This window comes from Harpegnathos saltator, unplaced genomic scaffold (assembly GCF_003227715.2).
Source record: "Harpegnathos saltator strain DR-91 unplaced genomic scaffold, Hsal_v8.6 scaffold491, whole genome shotgun sequence".
Taxonomy (NCBI): domain Eukaryota; kingdom Metazoa; phylum Arthropoda; class Insecta; order Hymenoptera; family Formicidae; genus Harpegnathos; species Harpegnathos saltator.
The window spans coordinates 312,980-330,927 of record NW_020230306.1 but is presented as its reverse complement, the minus strand read 5'-3'; the positions used below and the strand labels follow the sequence as shown (position 1 = coordinate 330,927).

General features: G+C 41.8%; 2 protein-coding genes and 1 long non-coding RNA gene across 5 annotated transcripts; 1 reads left to right on the top strand and 2 right to left on the bottom strand.

The window, feature by feature from the left end:
* Window positions 1-543: 543 nt before the first annotated feature.
* Window positions 544-16,228, top strand: LOC105184655 (b(0,+)-type amino acid transporter 1). Of its 2 annotated transcripts, XM_011143563.3 has the most exons (6): window positions 544-869; window positions 948-1,254; window positions 13,686-14,827; window positions 14,903-15,116; window positions 15,327-15,632; window positions 15,846-16,228. In XM_011143563.3, the coding sequence occupies exons 2-6, from the start codon at window positions 1,230-1,232 to the stop codon at window positions 15,908-15,910; spliced, it is 1,752 nt and encodes a 583-aa protein (XP_011141865.1). In that variant the 5' UTR covers window positions 544-869; window positions 948-1,229; the 3' UTR covers window positions 15,911-16,228. The 2 variants fall into 2 exon arrangements, with proteins under 2 accessions (XP_011141865.1, XP_011141864.1); XM_011143562.3 differs by lacking the exons at window positions 544-869; window positions 948-1,254 and adding an exon at window positions 11,197-11,504.
* Window positions 10,448-11,905, bottom strand: LOC112589385 (uncharacterized). The gene is made up of 2 exons (XR_003113516.1): window positions 11,786-11,905; window positions 10,448-11,212 (listed from the first exon to the last, which is right to left on the bottom strand). It is a non-coding gene; the product is annotated as an uncharacterized LOC112589385 (long non-coding RNA).
* LOC105184654 (uncharacterized) lies at window positions 16,098-17,695 on the bottom strand. Of its 2 annotated transcripts, none has more exons than XM_011143560.3 (3): window positions 17,621-17,695; window positions 16,472-17,110; window positions 16,098-16,340 (listed from the first exon to the last, which is right to left on the bottom strand). In XM_011143560.3, the coding sequence occupies exon 2, from the start codon at window positions 17,099-17,101 to the stop codon at window positions 16,586-16,588; it is 516 nt and encodes a 171-aa protein (XP_011141862.1). In that variant the 5' UTR covers window positions 17,102-17,110; window positions 17,621-17,695; the 3' UTR covers window positions 16,098-16,340; window positions 16,472-16,585. The 2 variants fall into 2 exon arrangements, with proteins under 2 accessions (XP_011141862.1, XP_011141863.1); XM_011143561.3 differs by having other exon boundaries at window positions 16,505-17,110.
* Window positions 17,696-17,948: the final 253 nt, after the last annotated feature.

Here is a 17,948-nt window from a genome sequence, read left to right as displayed (position 1 = left end):
TAATACTATACTTAATATAAATATAATATAAGTGTTATTAGTCAAATATTGAAATATTACATTAGTCAAATATTAAAATATTGAAATAGACGCAAATCACGCAAATTGTCGCTAAATTATTGAATTTCTGCGGATCAGCTGGGAAAAGAAGTCGACTATAATTCAGATTGTAATGGGTTCATATTTCCTGCGTTTAATCATAATATTCAAAATGAATATTCGATATACAGATTCTTGCAGAAATAAATCGTTCGAAAATTTTCAAGATAGATAAACGGCCATTATTATGTAAATGTAGTAACAGGGTCGAAAAGCAAAATCCCGGCCAGATATATCTCTTTAATATAATCATCATTAACCCGTGCGCACATATGCGAGAAAGAAAGGCAAAGTGTTACTGCATGTTACTGCAAAATCCTGCATGCTTCCGCACGCAGGAGACTCATGATAAATGATGAGCGAACCTGGGTCTTCGGCGACAGTGGCGGCGACAATGGAGACAGCGGATGATGATGGCGACGATGGTGGCGGTCGCAGCAGCGTCACGTCGTCGGTATCGAGCGAGTTCCCAAGCGCCGACGCCGGTTCTTCCTCGTTCTCTGCTTCCCTCTCTCCAACACCTTCGTTATTCTAAAGCTACTAAACGCACATACCGCCCAGTAAAGCGCGAGAGCCGGTGGAAGTGTGTAGAGCGTGTTGTAGAGCGTAGACGGTATTTCAACAGGCGATAGGTGTTGATATATCAGAAGAAAAAAGAGAAAGCAAATCAGAAGAAGGGATATTCTGAAGGGACCTTTCGACGAATAAACGCGGTAGCTGGAGCAAATCGAGTATTATAGAGCAACACCGTGAGAACGAAAAAAGAGAAGGTAAGAGAGAGAGAGAGAGAGAGAGAGAGAGAGAGAGAGAGAAAGAGATAGGATAGATAGGATAGAATTAACCCCCAGATAGAGAAAGAAGACAGAACGTGAACGAGATAAAAAGGGCAAGCGCACGCGCGCACTAAGGGCACTGAAGGGCAGAAAGGACGGACAGCAGCGGAGGAGGCCGGTCCCGGAAGTGAAAGGGTAGAGGTCGGGTACAGGGGTGGAAGAAGAGGAAGAAGCGCGAAAGGACAGCAGTAGCTGCGTAAAGGACGCACGGAGGACAGTGGTTACACTGAAAAGTCGGCGTGGTGTCATGAGAGGCGGTCTCACGGTCCGCCCTTCTTATCGGTCCCTCTCAGAGTCATGCATGTCGCGCCCCTCAAACGAGGTGAGTACCATCGAGTCGCCGAAGTAACTATCTGAGAGCGAACGAGAGAGGGTCGATCGCGTATGTATGGTAAATGCGTTAACGCCCGTCGATCGAACGGCCCTCCTCAACTTAATACGCTCAAGAGAGCCTCCACTGCCGGTGATCAAATCGAATTCAATTTAAGCTCGAGTTCGTACACTGCTTGAGAAAGAAGATTTCATCGCTTTGTCCCACTGTGTGCATGTATGCATATGCGTATACGTGTGTGTGTATATGTATGTATATGTATGTATGTATGAATGTATGAACCCATTGAACTTGGATTAATGGTCGCGCGTGTCTCGCCGGCTACACGCGATACGCCTACATTTGTTTGCGACTGGCGTGCTTTTTGTCACGCACTTTCTCGGGCGCTGGAATTGGCTGCGCTCCGAAGAGGGAACTCTTAATAGAAATAGAAGAGGGAACTTCTTGATAGAAGATATCAAAAAGGGAAGTTTAATAGATAGAAATATATCTGACCACAATAAGGCAAAAAGAACTAATTCGTTCGCCTTGTTCGAAAGCAGCATTTTATTTTTTCTAAATTTTATCTTTATTTTCAGAAGTGAAAGCGTTTAAACTCTTGCTCTCTAAGTAAAGGTTGATACTAAACGCGGTCAAATCTTCTTTCTTCGTCTAAAAGTAACAAAGAGCGATGAAATTATCTTGATAAGAATATCCTAATGGAACGATATGCATCAACGCTATTTATTTTACAATGACGTCACTTCAAGTTCCCAGAATAGTAGTTGTCTGAAAAGGAAAATGTACTGAGGACATTCCGCGAATTTAATCTGGCTTATTAGTACTATGCGAAAAGGGGGAAAACAGAGAAAGAAAAGAGGAGAGGGAACAACAAAATGAAAACAAAAGGATACTTGCAGTCTACAGTAAATTTGCAAGAAATAAAGGAAATGTTCAACTGCTATTTAAGGATGCCTATATTCGTTTATCGATGTAGTACAAAGTGAACAATTCCCACCTAGCTATACTAACATCGATAACAAGTACCGATGATATTTTTCTGGCTGCGATGACCCTAGCATTAGGGGCACTCTCATTAATTATGAGGCATGAGGAGTGTAGTTGAAGGTCGGCGAGAGAAAACCACGTGGAAGTTATAAAACGTTCTTCGGCCGTAATCGATGAAAAACGATGCTCAATGCTCGCGCGTAAGAACGATGCTCTTCTCTTGCGAGAATAAAGATTTCTCTTCCTACGTGTCACCCGTTTTTGTCCCATATAAGGACAAAAGCGAAACATCTTGTCTCTGGATAATTTCAGAAGTAAAAATAAAAATGCGTCGCGCGAAATATCTTCAATGTGATAATCAACGGCAATAATTTCGGGATATCCGAGATATCACAATTGAAATCACAATTGTGCAAATGTCGGATATTTAACGTCGCGAATTGAAGAAGGTTGTGAAAAACCTGTTGGTCACCCTCGTGCTCCTGAATGTCGTGTGCCAAGAAGAAGAAATTGTCCGGTGGTTACTCTCGACCATTTGCTAATTATAATCGTCTCGTCGCGCGCCAGACCTCCTCTCCTCGTCAATGAAAAACAACTTTTACGAGACGCAGCCCGGAGGATACGAGATTGTCAATCACCGCGATGCACAGTGTGTTATGCCGCGGGAAGCTGCGCGTTGCGTAATCTCACGTTTGAGTTTCGCACTTAGCCGAGAACGGAGTCGGGGTTAAGTAGGATGAAGCTAGCGACCGGCTGAGTGCTGGTATCGTCAGAAGTGTGTGTTAGAATGATTATCACCGATTAATCCGTCATTACGGTAATACAGCGCTGCGAAGCGATACAAGCGAACGCGAGAAGCGACGAATATGAACTCAAATTTATCAGCGGATACATCTGATAACGATCTCATTGGCGAGCTCATCGCCAATGTCGCTTTCTCACGTCTGTTGCCGCGTAATTGTTGCAGATGCTGAGGCGCGCGATAAAATCGGCCAGTCGGACGTCTGCTCGAGAGTGAGGCCCGCTAATTCGCGATTAATCGATCAATAAAGCGATCACGAAGCGCCTGTCGCAGCTATCTCTTTCTCTCGTGATCGCGGTCTCAATTTACGGTTGACTCTTCAGCGACCCACGTTTTCAATTCGGGAACATGCATTAACTCCCACGTATGCATGGCGCTACTTTGTACCCTTATTGTGATCAAAACCGCTTGGACCTCTCCTCCCAACGAGCAGCACCGTGTACTCTATTGTGCACTAATTTAGCATGAGTTCATTGATGAAGTGCGTGTCATGCATCAGTTTGCGTGGAAAGAATGATTGGCTTAAATGTCATGTCGTCAAGCGTCTCTCGTTATCGTTTCCTTTTTCTCTTATCCCCTCTCTATTCTCACGCACGCACCACACACTATGGCACGCACACACCCCTCTCTTTGCTGATCAGAGCTCGTTGAGGACCGTCTATTTCGCATGCGTCTATTCGCGGCCACTTCGGCACGCTGCATGCCCATTTTGGAATGTTAAAAATAAGCAGCTCGTGATCGCGCACGTGGGCGATTGGGCGCGTATCGAATCAACCGGTGATTTTCGAGTAATCGTGAAAACAGATAGATATCGAGTAACGGCCTTAACTATAAATCACCTAAGATTAGAATATCTTTCATTTATTTACATAAATTGATCGATCGAGCACGTCGAGAGGAATTGCCTGTGTTATATATATAATAATAATAATAATAATAATAATAATAATAAATATAAATATATATATATATAAACAACCATAGCTTTAAAGCAAAATTATTGGACTTTAAATTAATCGATTTTGCGTTTTAAGAGAATATTATTCATTCAAATATAGTAATTTTTCTTCGATATATATTCTTCATGTTTAGTTTTTAACGTTGAATTTCAAAGAAGAAGTAAAATATTTAAATTTTTTTCATGCTTTTATTACAAGAGTCTTTTTACTACAGTAATGAATCAAGTTTGATTCAAAATCAGGATTCAACTCTTAATTAGAACTGTCACCTGAAAAGTGAAAAGTCACAATTAGCGTTTCATCCGCCGTCTTTTTATCGTCGCTCGCGGCACCAAACGCGCTAATTACTTGAATTTTATTACATCGCGTGGCAAATGAAAATCGATCGCGTCTAGCGTCAAGTGCAAAACTCCATCGTACGTTACCTACGTATGGTATAAAAACACATCGAAACGTAACGACGGTAATGCAATAACATCCGTATACGAATTACGTTGCGAAAATACAATACTCGTCTCGTAAACGCATACGCGACGCGTCGCGTATGCATGAGAGCGACGAATTGATCTTGCCTCATGCTCAAGCTCGATATGCTGCTGAGACACACGCAAAGTGGATATTTCTGAAACGCATTGCTGCTTCTGTGGCCGGGGGTGCGTGCTCCAGAATCTTCCTCTTTCTCCCTCTCTCTTGCGTGCGCGCGCGCGCGTTTCTGGTTTCACGAGATGACGCAACTCCCCGTAGCCTCCTCTATGTGGTGCGGCGTACGTACTCTCGCTACCCTTATAAGGGCCAATCAACGGGCGAGTGCGTTGGGCGAGATGAGGTATTAGTATTTAATGCGTCCGCAATCAATACAGAGGACAATAAATTCCCCACAAGTTTCGCGACTTCTGGGCGGGTTAGGAACAGCGCTTGTAGCGTTTCCAATTTGCCTTTCCAATTTTTCAAAACTTCTCACTTCTGCAGGACGTGAAACGGAAGAAGGGTGTAACGCACGTTACGATTGAACGATAACTCGCACTCGAGTGTCGATCGATAGAAACCGAAACGAATAATATTCCGAATCGAATCGTCTGTACCGCCATTACTGCCAAAGCGACGCGCACCGCGAAATCTACGAAATTGCATTCCTTCCGGGTGGTATTTGTAAAATACCAGCCTACATGCCAAGCAATATTCATGCTATCGGTTATCGATTCGATAACCCGATAGTCGTTATCGAGCTATGAGTTTCGCTCGCGATTAGGAGCGCGAAATTGCACTATATATCGCAGCTCTCGCTACAAAAAGTTTATATTTTTTTACTTTTCAACGTACTTTACGACGTCGCTCGAAGGGTAGAACGCTTACGTGTAATGTGCTCGGATATATACACGGAAAATTTAATGATAAGAATTATTATATAGCTGAGACCGACATGTTTTTCTCTGCTTTCATTAATTGTCCTTATGTTTCATGTGTGCTATTTATATTTTAGGAGCTTATTTTTCTACTGCTGAAAAATGCACTATATGTTTCTCAGCGAGATGAATTCTACCAAAATAGTTTATTTCTTTACATTATTAAATTAACATTACATTATTAAAAATTACATTATTTAGAACAATAGAATTACGTAGAATTATCAGAATTCTATTATTAAAAAAATGTATTATATAGTTATAAAAAATTTATATGAAGAAAACTACACACACACACACACACACATACATGTAGGGAGAATCAATTGGTCCACCAACGATGAACCATTCACGCTGAATGTTTAAATTCCAAGAGAACCCGTGGTGGAGACAGTACAGTGACTATGTTTAAAAGGCTCAAGTACTGGCTATGTGACAGCCTGTTACGAGTAAATTATGATAATCGTAATTTAGCATGAATTAGCTCGGAAGGTCGTCAAATTAGCAGCAAGGTGCTCCAAGAAGCTACATTATGTAATTGCTCGCGAGTTTACTTACTCGCAAACGCTTGGACAGAATTTCGAGACAAAAGCGTTTCCGCGTCACAGCCAAGTTTATTGTTCGGCAAATGGTCGAATCCTTTAAAAGGCGATTACTCGCAGCTTCTTCACTCAGTTATCGCGAGGCTGTTACGTGTGTTCGGGAAAAGGTGTTCGCAATTTGCATGAACTTACTTCTCACAGGGAATTGAGTCGAATCCGATTACACGAGTCAAGACTGGCTGGATGGAATAAATATATGTGATCAGAAAGAGATTTCTAACTTCCGCAAAAGCACCTAACGTCAGATGGATAAGTACACGGATAGTTTCTTCTTTTCATGTAAATTCTTTTCCAACGTACCATGTTTTCTAGTAGTTCACGGATAGATCATCATACAATAGAATTCGCCTTGCTGAATATCTTTCATTGTAAAAAATTCTCTCTGTGTATCGTCTACGATATCTCATGTATCTTCTCCCTGATTTCCACACACGCGTAACGTCAGCGTAACGTCACGAAACAAAGAAACAATGTTTCGCTCGCTCGTATTTGACGAAAGCGGCGTCCTCGGAACGAAACGACGGTATTCTTACGACCGACGTCCGTAAATGGACAATCGTTCGTAGAACGCAGGCGGCGCACAGTTGGTTCCGTCAACACCTTCGTAGACGGAAACTGTTCGTTCGTTCCGCACGAGCTTCGAATCAAATGCAATTGGATCATTGCGGCACTTTACGGCGAATGATTATTAATGCGATTTGACCCGCGGCCGCGAATCGCATTGGTATCGTGAAACGCGCGTCGTTATAATCAAGCCGGTCTCAAGACGTACGCCGAGGAGAACGCGTCAAGCTAAATTGACATTCGATGTTTTTAGCGTACACAAACAAGCGTAATGACCTCAGTGCGCGGTATAATTAGATAATTGATCTTTCCTGACCGTGCACACGTTTCTTTCCGGACATTAGCGCAGAGCATCACAGCGACGAATTACCACCTCGACTCGTTACTTCTACTTCCTTGAATAATAATTAATACGATACAATAATAGTAAGTAACGTATCGCACCGATACGTGCGACCGAAAAGTTCTGATAACCCAGTCGCCTTGCGTGCTAAACCGATTTCCTCAATCGCTTATTGTTTAAATTCAAAATTCGTAATTTTTCAAATTTGAAATATGGCGCACTAGCGGAAGGATATCGTTCCGACGACGGAACTCGTTTTTTAAATCTTCTGATGTCGCCTTGGAAATCTCGTTCATAGTCATGTTGACAAATGCTTACTTTATTCTATTCCGTTGTTGGACATCATGCGAATCGTCGTTGTCATATCGCGTTACCGCTTCGCGGAATTTTGTAATCTAAGCCTAAGTTAATTCATGCGGCATGAAGGACAGTAGTCACACCATTGCGGGAGGAGATGGTCACCTCTGTTTTGTCTGATCCACGTCGTCGTCGTCGTCGCCGCCTTCGTCGTTTAAAGTCATTAAAGCGCGCGCGCGCGCACTTGCTCGCATCCTGACGTCGCCGTTGGCAATTACATCGTTAAACGATACGCCGGAATATCGGTCGTGATCGTTTTTAAATGAGCCTGGATTATGAGGCTGTGTCACGCTACGGCGGACAACAAGTGGGAGTCCGCGAGATGCGAGGCGCGACGCAATTTCCACTTTGTGACTACTGCAACCTCGATGAATCTCTCGCGTCAGCGAAGCTGAGGACGCGCTTATACGCATCGTCATCGAGCGATGCGATTGAAACGCGAGCATTTCTCTCTCTCTCGTCTGATAGCGAAGTTTCGCGCGCCATGTTTCGTCGTGCACGATTTTAGCACAAAACTGCAAAGCAACTCTCGACGACGATTGGATCTCCATGGCAGGAATCTTGGCTCAGTCTGTCGGCTCATTCTTTTTATTCGAAGATCTATTGTTTTCCCGATCTTGTTCCGTTAAATCGACCTCAAAAGCGTTTCACTCTCTCTCTCTCTCTCTCTCTCTCTCTTTTGGCAACTGAGCTGCGCCGCCGAGGATTTCCTGATGTGTGTTGAATTTTATGAAAAATTTCCTCGAGACACACCTCGATTTTTCGTCACCGAATCCGCAGGCGAACGCTCGCGTCCAATAATTGCAAACTTTTATGATTTCTCGCGAAAAAAAGTCGGAGTAATGAACGTTGTATGAACTTTTACAGTGCAGTTTACGTTTGTTGCATTTGTATCGCTACCTTGATGTTAACACGGATATCGATGCAGTCTACTCGTAACGGTTTTACGAGTGATACGCAGTCATGCATGTTTTGTGATATCCCACAAGCGTTTTTGCTTACACACATATATATATATATATACACCCACAGGCGCGTAAAATCCTAAACAATATGCACGTTGTCCACTTGGCATGAGCGATCCGTCTTGGACTTCCATATTTTTAGCGAAGTGACCGAAATGCGCAGCTGTCACTCGAGACAATCGAGTCGGACGTACGAGCGGCTTTAGGTTTCTCAATGATGAATTGCCAATTGCCTATCAATTACAGCGATGTTTCACGAGCCTCTTCCCGGGAAATGCGATACGACAAGTACGATTTCTTTCCTCGTAGAAGATATGTAATTAAGAATGTAATTTAATTAAGAATGTACACGTAATTAAGAAGCGCCATTGAATTGGAGCTGCTGAGTGCGCTATATTATTTATAAGAACTCCTTTAATTTTACGAATGACAGAAATAACTGCGATACATCTTATCGGTTAGATTCATCTCGAGAGGGTGAGCTTCCGGTTTTCGCGAGATAAATTTGGATTCCAAAACCCGTGGAAAACGCGCTCTAACGTGACGTATATACGCATTCGATGAGATCGATAGCGTGCAACGAGGTCACCTTGAGGTGAACAGAAGATGTGCACCCTCGAATCTCCGAAATTCCCGCGTCACGTCGCGCTGCTGAGTTTCGCGCGCATTTTTCATACAATTATTTCTCGACAACGAGAGAGAGGAGCTGCACTTGCGTGCTCGCAAAACGACGCTTGCTGGCGCGTCGCCACGCTAACTATTACGGTCGCAAGCGATATTGCGAGACGAGCTCGGCTTTCAGCGCATGTGCGACGATACGGAATGTAGTAACGTATACACGATTGTTAATGAACGTGGGTTTCGATGGGATTTAGCAGATAAATGAAATAGAAAGAGAGAGAGAGAGAGAGAGAGAGAGAGAGAGAGAGAGAGAGAGTTAGAAAAAGTTATAATAAGTAGGTAAATCGGAGTAGGTAATCAGACTTAATATTTAATCCTTTTGCCGACAGTGGAGAGGCGAGCAATCCAGTATGCCCGCTGTTGCCAAGAAATTGCCAATGAGTTTTAGACGTTGTGCATAAGATTCTGTCTGAAAAGCTCGTCCTATCGCATTATTCATACTTAATCATTATTTTGTTTTTATTAATATATTAATAATTATCGTGGTTGTTTGCAAAATGGGACGGGATCCTCCCGTTTTCTATTTGAGCTCGGCAACCTGTTGTATCAATTATAGTCGCGAGAACTAGGACATCTTGTGTATTTATATTTCGCTATATATAGCATGTTTGAGAGTTTAACAGCTGTTTTCTGCATTATTTTTGTTGTGATTATAATTTGTCATGTGATAAGAAAAAAGTGTATTAAGTTTCCATGTTTTTAAGGTTGATAAGTAAAATTGAGTTAACAAACCAAGAAGCAATTTTTTTATTCGCGCATTTTTGTGTGCAAAATAACCCGTTTAATATTAATCGATATCAACCTTTTTGAAATATACTTATTTTAAATATATTAAAATATATTAAAAATTAGGAGAATGATGCGGAAGAACTATCATCGGTTTCTAGCGATCGCGTACGCGACAGTTGCTACATACAAATAAGCGAGGTATATCCGATCCGAGTTATTGTACATAACTTGTACATTATATGTCGAGGTATATCTATCTAAGGATATCGAGCAATCTAACGTATTATATAGAAGTCTGTGGTCACGAATGACACAGTATTCGCGATGAGATACTATTAAAGACCGTTGGCCCTATCTAAAGTGAGAATTAATAGGATTCCCGGGGAACGGGCACTCGTGGATGATTAGAAAACATTGATATTATCGATTGTTTTGCCCTTAAGGCTGTATTAATTTACGATTAATTATCAATAATCTCGCGACGCGTTGACGCGCGAAATAAATCTCATTTCGAGAAAATTCGGGCACTCGCTATATTTTATCACTTGTACTTTAAATCTTAGTCTCGAGCAGTGTGTTCTTTTTCTTCTGGTCGCTTCAAATTTGATTTAAATTAGCGAATGACGTGCATTATTTAAGGCGGATTTACCTGAGTGCGGAGGAAAAAACGCAGTAATTAAAATTCCAAAGCTTGTAAGGGGTGGCAAAAGACTCTGCTGCGGCGGGCATATTCCTTGAAAGCGTAAAAGAACGTAAGCGACCTGAAGAGTTCGAATTTCGAACTGCTATATTCGCGACGAACGCGCGGTACGTACTTTGAACGGTATTCCCAACAAATAGTTCCGCGCGCAGAATTGACTCTCAGCGAGCTGAATCAGAATATACGGAATTCCTCCAGGTGACGGCAGCTCGTAGCCCAGACTCTAAGGTGATTCTAAATGCAGCGACCTGAATTTGAAGGCTCGATAACGCGGCGTTAAGATGAATAAAGACCATTTTTTTTTTCTATAATTGAACCTCGAGGCAATCGATCGAGCCCACTCGGAAACTAAATAAAAATCTGCCGCTACGGCGGCACGATATTGTTGCGTTCAACTAGTTGCACGAGTAAGTATAGACGGCTGGCCTCGCGGCTCATGTGTCGCTTTGCGCATGCACTTGGCGCGAGACTCTACCGTGTCTTTCGATCTCTTTTGAAATGAAATGTTGCACGCGAACGAGTGCTCGAAGTGTCGAATCAAGTGATCGACGATCGAGTTTAATTACAAATACAGTTGACCATGTCTTCCCGTACTTACAGCTGACGCCGGTTTATTCGGTCGTAAACGCGAAATTGTACTAACAAAGTGGAGCAAAGGCTTCAATAAATTCGATTGTTCAACGTAACAAATCACGATTCCGTTCCTCGGTAAATTTGTACCTTTTGTTTTTGCTGGTTTTACTGAGTATCCAATACCTGCATATCAAACCGCATTCTCTGTTTCTCGTCGTTAGCGGCTACGTGTCATCGAGCACTATCGAGATTACCGCCGCTTCTACATTTTCTGATCTGGAAATCTGGTTGACAAAAAAATGACAGAATTAACAGACTAATCGCAATGTAGACTGACTTACGTACACACGCTGGCAGTCGGGCGAACTGCCGTAAAGCCATCGTTCTTTAATAATATCTAGTCGGTGTCGACAACAATAATAAATAATACAACAATTGCTGTCACGTGATCACGTTAGCAAATATGTACGCGAACGAGGCGCAGGCTAGCCAAACAGCGATTTGCTCATCGTCGCTCAGTCACGAAAGGGATGCGGCACGAGCCGGTCAGTTTCCACATCGCGCGTCCACTCTCGAGTAATTATTCACAATCGGCATTTTTTTCGATCGCACTTGCATAACAGTATCTCATGCTGTGTCAACGACGTTCATCACGGTACCTGATTTGTTTAAAAAAAAAAAAAAAAAAGAAAAGATGTGCTCGACACGAATAACATGCAATTTTGTGATAATAATCGCGAGATTACTCGATTATCTCCGGTCTCCCGACCGGAATTGATACGTAACTTAAACAAAAAGAAAATCGCAAGTCGAAACGTCGTAAGTGTGTTAGTGCGAATAATAAATGCAAGACTCACTTCAGCATTGCGGAAGAATCCTTACAAAAAAAGCTCTCACAATAACTAACAGTTGCCGTTCGAAGGAGATCAGTGGCTGAAGCATTTCACGCATAATAGTTCTCGCCAGGTTTATGTAAGAAGAAGCGGCGAAATCCGGAATTATTTCGAGCCTCCGCGCCCAATACCGCGCGCGCGATTTATACACGAGGGCAGACCACGTGGTCTGATTCTCCTCGCCGGCTAGTTCTAAACTTAGGAACCGACGCGACCCGAATAACAGGTCCGTTCACTTCAGTAGCACTTTTTACACCCGGCCTCTTCCTATTCTTTTCTCGGAGGAACTACGTGTCTCATTTTATATGTCGAGGAACTACCAAACAGACACAGTTGAAACGAATTGACTAAATCTTCCTCACACATTCACCCTATTTATCCAAAAAGTGCTCAATTTTAAATGCCAGGACTACGGTGACAAAATTATATCTTCATACTTGACAGTGTATACAGTGACAAAATTGTATCTTCTTCAAAGTAAACTAAAAGTAAACGACCGATGTTTCGTTGAATTTTTACGTGAATTCAATCGCGACTTGGGTTTGTATAGTTTCTTCGACTACTTCAAACATGAGACGAAGACTAGTGTTGGGAATTGAAGTTGTTATAATTTTCACGAGTTATCAACTTCCCTGCTATAGAAATAACACAATAATTATCGTAATCTGTACAAACACAAACGCGAAAGTGAGCGCAATTCCTTGCTCGTAACGCTAACAGCATGGAGAATTAAATTAATCGAAAACCAGCGCGGTTTATGCTTCGTTTCGCGCGTCACGCACATCAAACTTCCATGTATCGTCGACACCGCTCGATTGACGCTATCGATTGCGCTGCATAACAACCGCGATTCTCTCTTGCGATGTTTCCCACACAAGTGCGATCCCGGAAGCTCGTGATTTCACTGAATACAAATAAAATTTCCGTGAGCAGTCAATGCCGGCTAATGATCTCACTTTTCGACTCCAACGAGATTGGAATATGGTATGTGGAGTAGAGTCTCACGGTAAATGCTCTTGCTAAAATTACATTCAAAGATCAGAGTACAATAAAATTAAACGACCAAATTAAACTGTGAAACGCTAATTTGTTTATATGTCATATGCTAAATCCGCGCATAAAATATGATCTAACGCGAATTTAAAAAAACGCGATCAAACGTTTGGGAAAAAGACTTCTGAAAATAAATATTGCTGACGTGAATGCGTCCCTTATACGATCCTTTATCCTTCCAGCTGCGAGCTTTACATGATTACGTGACTCTTGTTCTTTGACCGATTTGATTTGAAAAGTGTAGCTTTGATCTGTTCAGTACGTTTTACGTATTACGAGTCATTCTTAAGTTCTGCTATTTCATGAAAAAATGCGATCGATTTTTCGTCGCTATAAGAAGCAGATAAGTTTGTTGTTCGAAGCAACTTGGACAGGATATATACTGTCATCGTCTACGAAAGTTCCATCAGTTATCTCGTTCTTTGAGGTTTTTAACGTACGCCATTTTGATCCTTGGAGAGAGAGTAGTAATATTATTCGTCGAACAAATCCGTAACACTGTTCCGTAAAACTAAACAATGCATTCTTTACTTTCGAGTAAGACCGTACTTTATAAAGACTTGAAGAGCTTTCTTCTCCAATAAAATCCCCTTTAAGTATATATATCCTGAAAAAATAGAGATTACAGAGTTATAGAACTATATACGACACAACTTGTAAGAAACTAACGAGGACTAATACACATAACGCCCATTATTCAAGTATTTAAAACGCTTTGAAACGAGCTCTTCCGATCTCGACTACGTAGTATGTAATCAACAACGAGCGAATGTGTTGACGTATCACTGATGAAGTGAATCTTCCGTTCCAGCTACCGTGGGACATGATCCGCAGACGAGCAATGGTGGTCAGTTACAGCTATCACAGCAGCAACAACAGCAACAGTTGCACTCCGGGGGTAGTTGGTTGGGGGGTAGTGCCGGCGATATCGGCGGTGGATTGGTCTGCCGATCATCGACGGGCAGATCGATCAACAGCGGCAACAGCAGCAACGGCTGGGAGAGTGGCAAACTGGCGACGTTACGTCATCCTCAACAACAACAACAGCAACAAGGCCAATCTGGGGGTGTGGGGGATGACGAAGACGGGGGTGGAGGGAGCGGAGGGGTGGAGGGGACGGACGCAGAGGAGAACAACGCTGTTCACCTCAAGAGACGGGTGGGACTCGTCAGTGGGGTGGCTCTAATCGTCGGCACGATGATTGGCTCCGGGATCTTCGTCTCGCCGTCGGGTCTGCTGCTGCGAACCGGCAGCGTCGGCGTGAGTTTCCTGGTGTGGACTGCGTGCGGTCTACTGAGCTTGTGCGGCGCCCTCGCGTACGCCGAGCTGGGCACTATGAACACGAGCAGCGGCGCCGAGTACGCTTACTTCATGGATGCGTTCGGCGCGCCGCCGGCCTTTCTATTCTCCTGGGTGTCTACCTTGGTGCTGAAGCCATCGCAGATGGCCATTATTTGCTTGTCGTTCGCCCAGTATGCCGTTGAGGCGTTCGCCGCCGACTGCGATCCACCCGACGAGGTCGTCAAGCTCGTCGCCTTATTGGCGATCGTCCTGATACTTCTCGTCAATTGCTACAGCGTGAACCTGGCGACCGGCGTGCAGAACGCCTTCACCGCCGCCAAACTGATGGCGATACTCGTCGTAATAGTCGGGGGTTCATATAAATTGATACAGGGTAATACGCAGCACCTACAGACGGCGTTCGACACCATCGACGGCAGCACGATCAACATCGGCCGTCTCGCTACCGCCTTCTATACCGGCCTCTGGGCCTACGATGGCTGGAATAATCTCAACTACGTGACCGAAGAGATCAAAAATCCTTCCAAGAACTTGCCCAGGTCTATCATGATCGGCATACCCCTTGTCACGCTCTGCTACGCGCTTATCAATGTCTCCTACTTGGCGGTTATGTCACCTTCTGAGATGATCGAGAGCGAGGCCGTAGCGGTGGTAAGCGTAATCGCGGTGAACCTTGTTATTCCTGCATATTTCGATAACGATCCAGCTACGTTTTACGGTTTGCAGACATTCGGCAATCGGATACTGGGCGTCATGGCGTGGCTGATGCCACTTTCCGTGGCAATTAGCACATTTGGATCCGCCAATGGTACCCTGTTCGCTGCGGGTAGGCTCTGCTTCGCTGCGTCAAGAGAAGGACACTTGCTCGACTGCTTGAGCTATGTGCACGTACGACGTTTCACTCCCGCCCCAGGCCTCATCTTCCATTCCCTCGTAGCAGGTATTACGCAATACAACTCGATGTCGTCTTGATTATATCGGGTAGGACAATTGCGCGTTCTGAATCAAGTGATCGTAGTAGATCGATCTCTCGTGGCCCTCGTGACTGTAACAGATAAGCTGAAATTGCAAGGGATCTCAGGTTAAAATTGAAATTTGCAAAATGTAAAACGTATCTATGGCGCAAATAAGAATACGCCCGATTATGCAGGTGCGATGGTTCTTTCCGGCAACATTGATTCGCTGATTGACTTCTTCTCGTTTACTGCTTGGATATTTTACGGCGGCGCAATGCTTGCCCTGCTGGTAATGCGGAGGACCAGGCCCAATCATCCACGACCGTACAAATGCCCATTGTTGATACCGGTATTGGTGCTCGGCATTTCTGCGTATCTGATAGTGGCGCCGATCATCGACAAACCGCAGATCGAGTACCTGTATGCGGCCGGCTTTATTGGTGCGGGCATGCTTGTCTACCTCCCGTTTGTCAAGTTTGGATACGTGCCCAAATTCATGGGTAAGTATTCGCTGTCACTTGATACTATGAAGATAATGATGATTAAAGTTAATGGAAGATGAGGAGTTTCACGATATATCTGGAAAAAATTATATTTATAAGTTTCATTCATAAAGTTATATTTCTTCTTTGAGACAATTGTTATATATTTACTTTATATTTACGGCTACGTTTAAATTTTCTATTGAATAGTTGTCCATTTTCCACTTTCAGAAGGCGTCAATGCCTTTCTCCAAATGTTACTAGAAGTGGCTCCGACGGCGGTTGCCTTCGACTGATTTCACTTTGAGAGATCAACGACAGTTCTCCAGAATGCCGAATCATTCCATTGTGGCATTGTGAACTGCGTACATGAATAACCTATTTTAAATATGCATACAGACAAGAGCATATATATCCTATTGCAGAGCTCAAGGCTGGCCCCTATCCTTAAAATTAAAGAAAAAAGAGAAGACCCATAAAAAATATGAGAATATTATTTTATTACTTGTTATTCTTCGTACATAGTATACAACACACAGAAAAGATGTTACTGTTAGATATAGATAGTTGATGTTGTAACAAGAGACAGCAATGAATCGACAAAATATTTTAAATGTTTACAGTTATAAATATGGTTCTATTTCTTCATCCACTTCCTTCCTTCATGTCCCTCTATGTACTTTGGAAATGTCACAAAAATTAGTTTCTTAACAATTAAAGAAAAATCTGAAAGCAACAATATGCAAAAATAGTCAAAGCTCAATAGACAATTCAGATATTTGCTGAAAACTTCAGCTTTTTTTCTATTAAAACATTGAAAATTTAATTAGTGAAGGATAACTGAAATACTTAAATACCTATATATATACAAAATTTTTATTCCTAATTACAGTTATAATCCTTTTTAATTGAATTCTGGATGTTTTCCTTTTTTCTGCTCAATTTTTAAATATTTGCTGGCAAGCTCAGCTTTATTGTTTAGGCAAAGAACTCTTTGGTATTTTTCCGTAAACTCCTAGAATACCAGAGTCCTTTTTATGAACTTTTTTGCGCTTAAGATTTTTGTGCTTATATTTGATCAGGCTACTGGTGAAACCTGAAACATGTTCTTCCTTTTTCATCTTTTCATCATTCATCTTCTTTCGACATACTTTCAATTTCTTATAATTCATCTTTTTATTTTTGGATGGAATTGCACCCAAACTGATGGCAAGCTCATCTTTAGTTTTTCTTGCTTTAACTTTGTCAAAACCAGACATAGCAAACTTAATAACATCATATCGTGCTTTTTTCATTTCTTTTTCTTGTTCTATTTTTAGTTCAGCTGAAGTTTTTTCCACTACTGAATCAGTCGAATCATTCTTTGGAAACTTTGGCTTAGTAGCCAAACCATCTGTTGATGTCGATTTTTTCTTTGGGTAATTATAACGTACAGAGACATAGTCTTCCTTGGTACAAGAAGCACGTGTTGGTATGAAGTCCTCCATATTTTTATACTGAAAACCGATTGTAATCAAAATAAATTTACTTCTTGCTGTATTTCCTACAGTAGATTATGTAAATTTTATGAAAAAATAATTTTCTTCAAAAAATTTAAAAGCAATATATGATATAGAATTATTTCTTCAGAATTTCTAAATAAATCTGGTCAAATGTACAAATAGCACAAAAATTACTTGCTAGTTGTACAAAAATTTCTAAAAATTCTAGAAGATACAAATATGGGTGCTGTATTGCTCATAGCAAACGTTAAATGTCTTAAAGTTTTTCAAATGGAAATATATATGTTCACATAAGAAAACAAAAACTTATAAATAGGCGGTCATTATTTCAAGTATTGCTTTAACCTCAACCATTGATAACATAAGGAAAGGAGTCAAGAACAACATTCATTTAAAAAAAAACTGAGATATATAATAGAAAAGGAGGAAGAATTTAAAGAAAAAGAATATATATATATCAATAAATATATATCAATTACTATACAATTAAATAATTAACATTACCTTAAAGATCTACAAAGTCAGGAGCAAATCCCAAATTGACTTTAGTGACCTCGTGCGGTGTAAATAAGAAACAATGCTTCTATGAAGATGTATATACATGCAAATGCGAAACTAATGCATCGCTCACATAAACGCAACTATTGCATTACTTGACATGTTGAATTAATGACATGTTGAATTAATGATAAATTCACGCTTTTTTAAATGCGAATTTATTTTTTACAGACAAGAGATTTCTCAATGAAAACTGTGAAAAGTAAAATTTTCTATTGGATTTCTATTGGATATCGGATTGTCTCACGTTGAATACCGTATGAATCTTGCATTA

Bases quoted from the DNA above. Each gene is read 5' to 3' on its own strand.
- LOC105184655 (XM_011143562.3), top strand. From the start codon at position 11,459: ATGCGGCACGAGCCGGTCAGTTTCCACATCGCGCGTCCACTCTCGA. The intron at 11,505-13,685 runs GTAATTATTCAC...CTTCCGTTCCAG, and splicing joins CATCGCGCGTCCACTCTCGA to CTACCGTGGGACATGATCCG. The intron at 15,117-15,326 runs GTATTACGCAAT...CCGATTATGCAG, and splicing joins CTTCCATTCCCTCGTAGCAG to GTGCGATGGTTCTTTCCGGC.
- LOC105184654 (XM_011143560.3), bottom strand. From the start codon at position 17,101: ATGGAGGACTTCATACCAACACGTGCTTCTTGTACCAAGGAAGACTAT.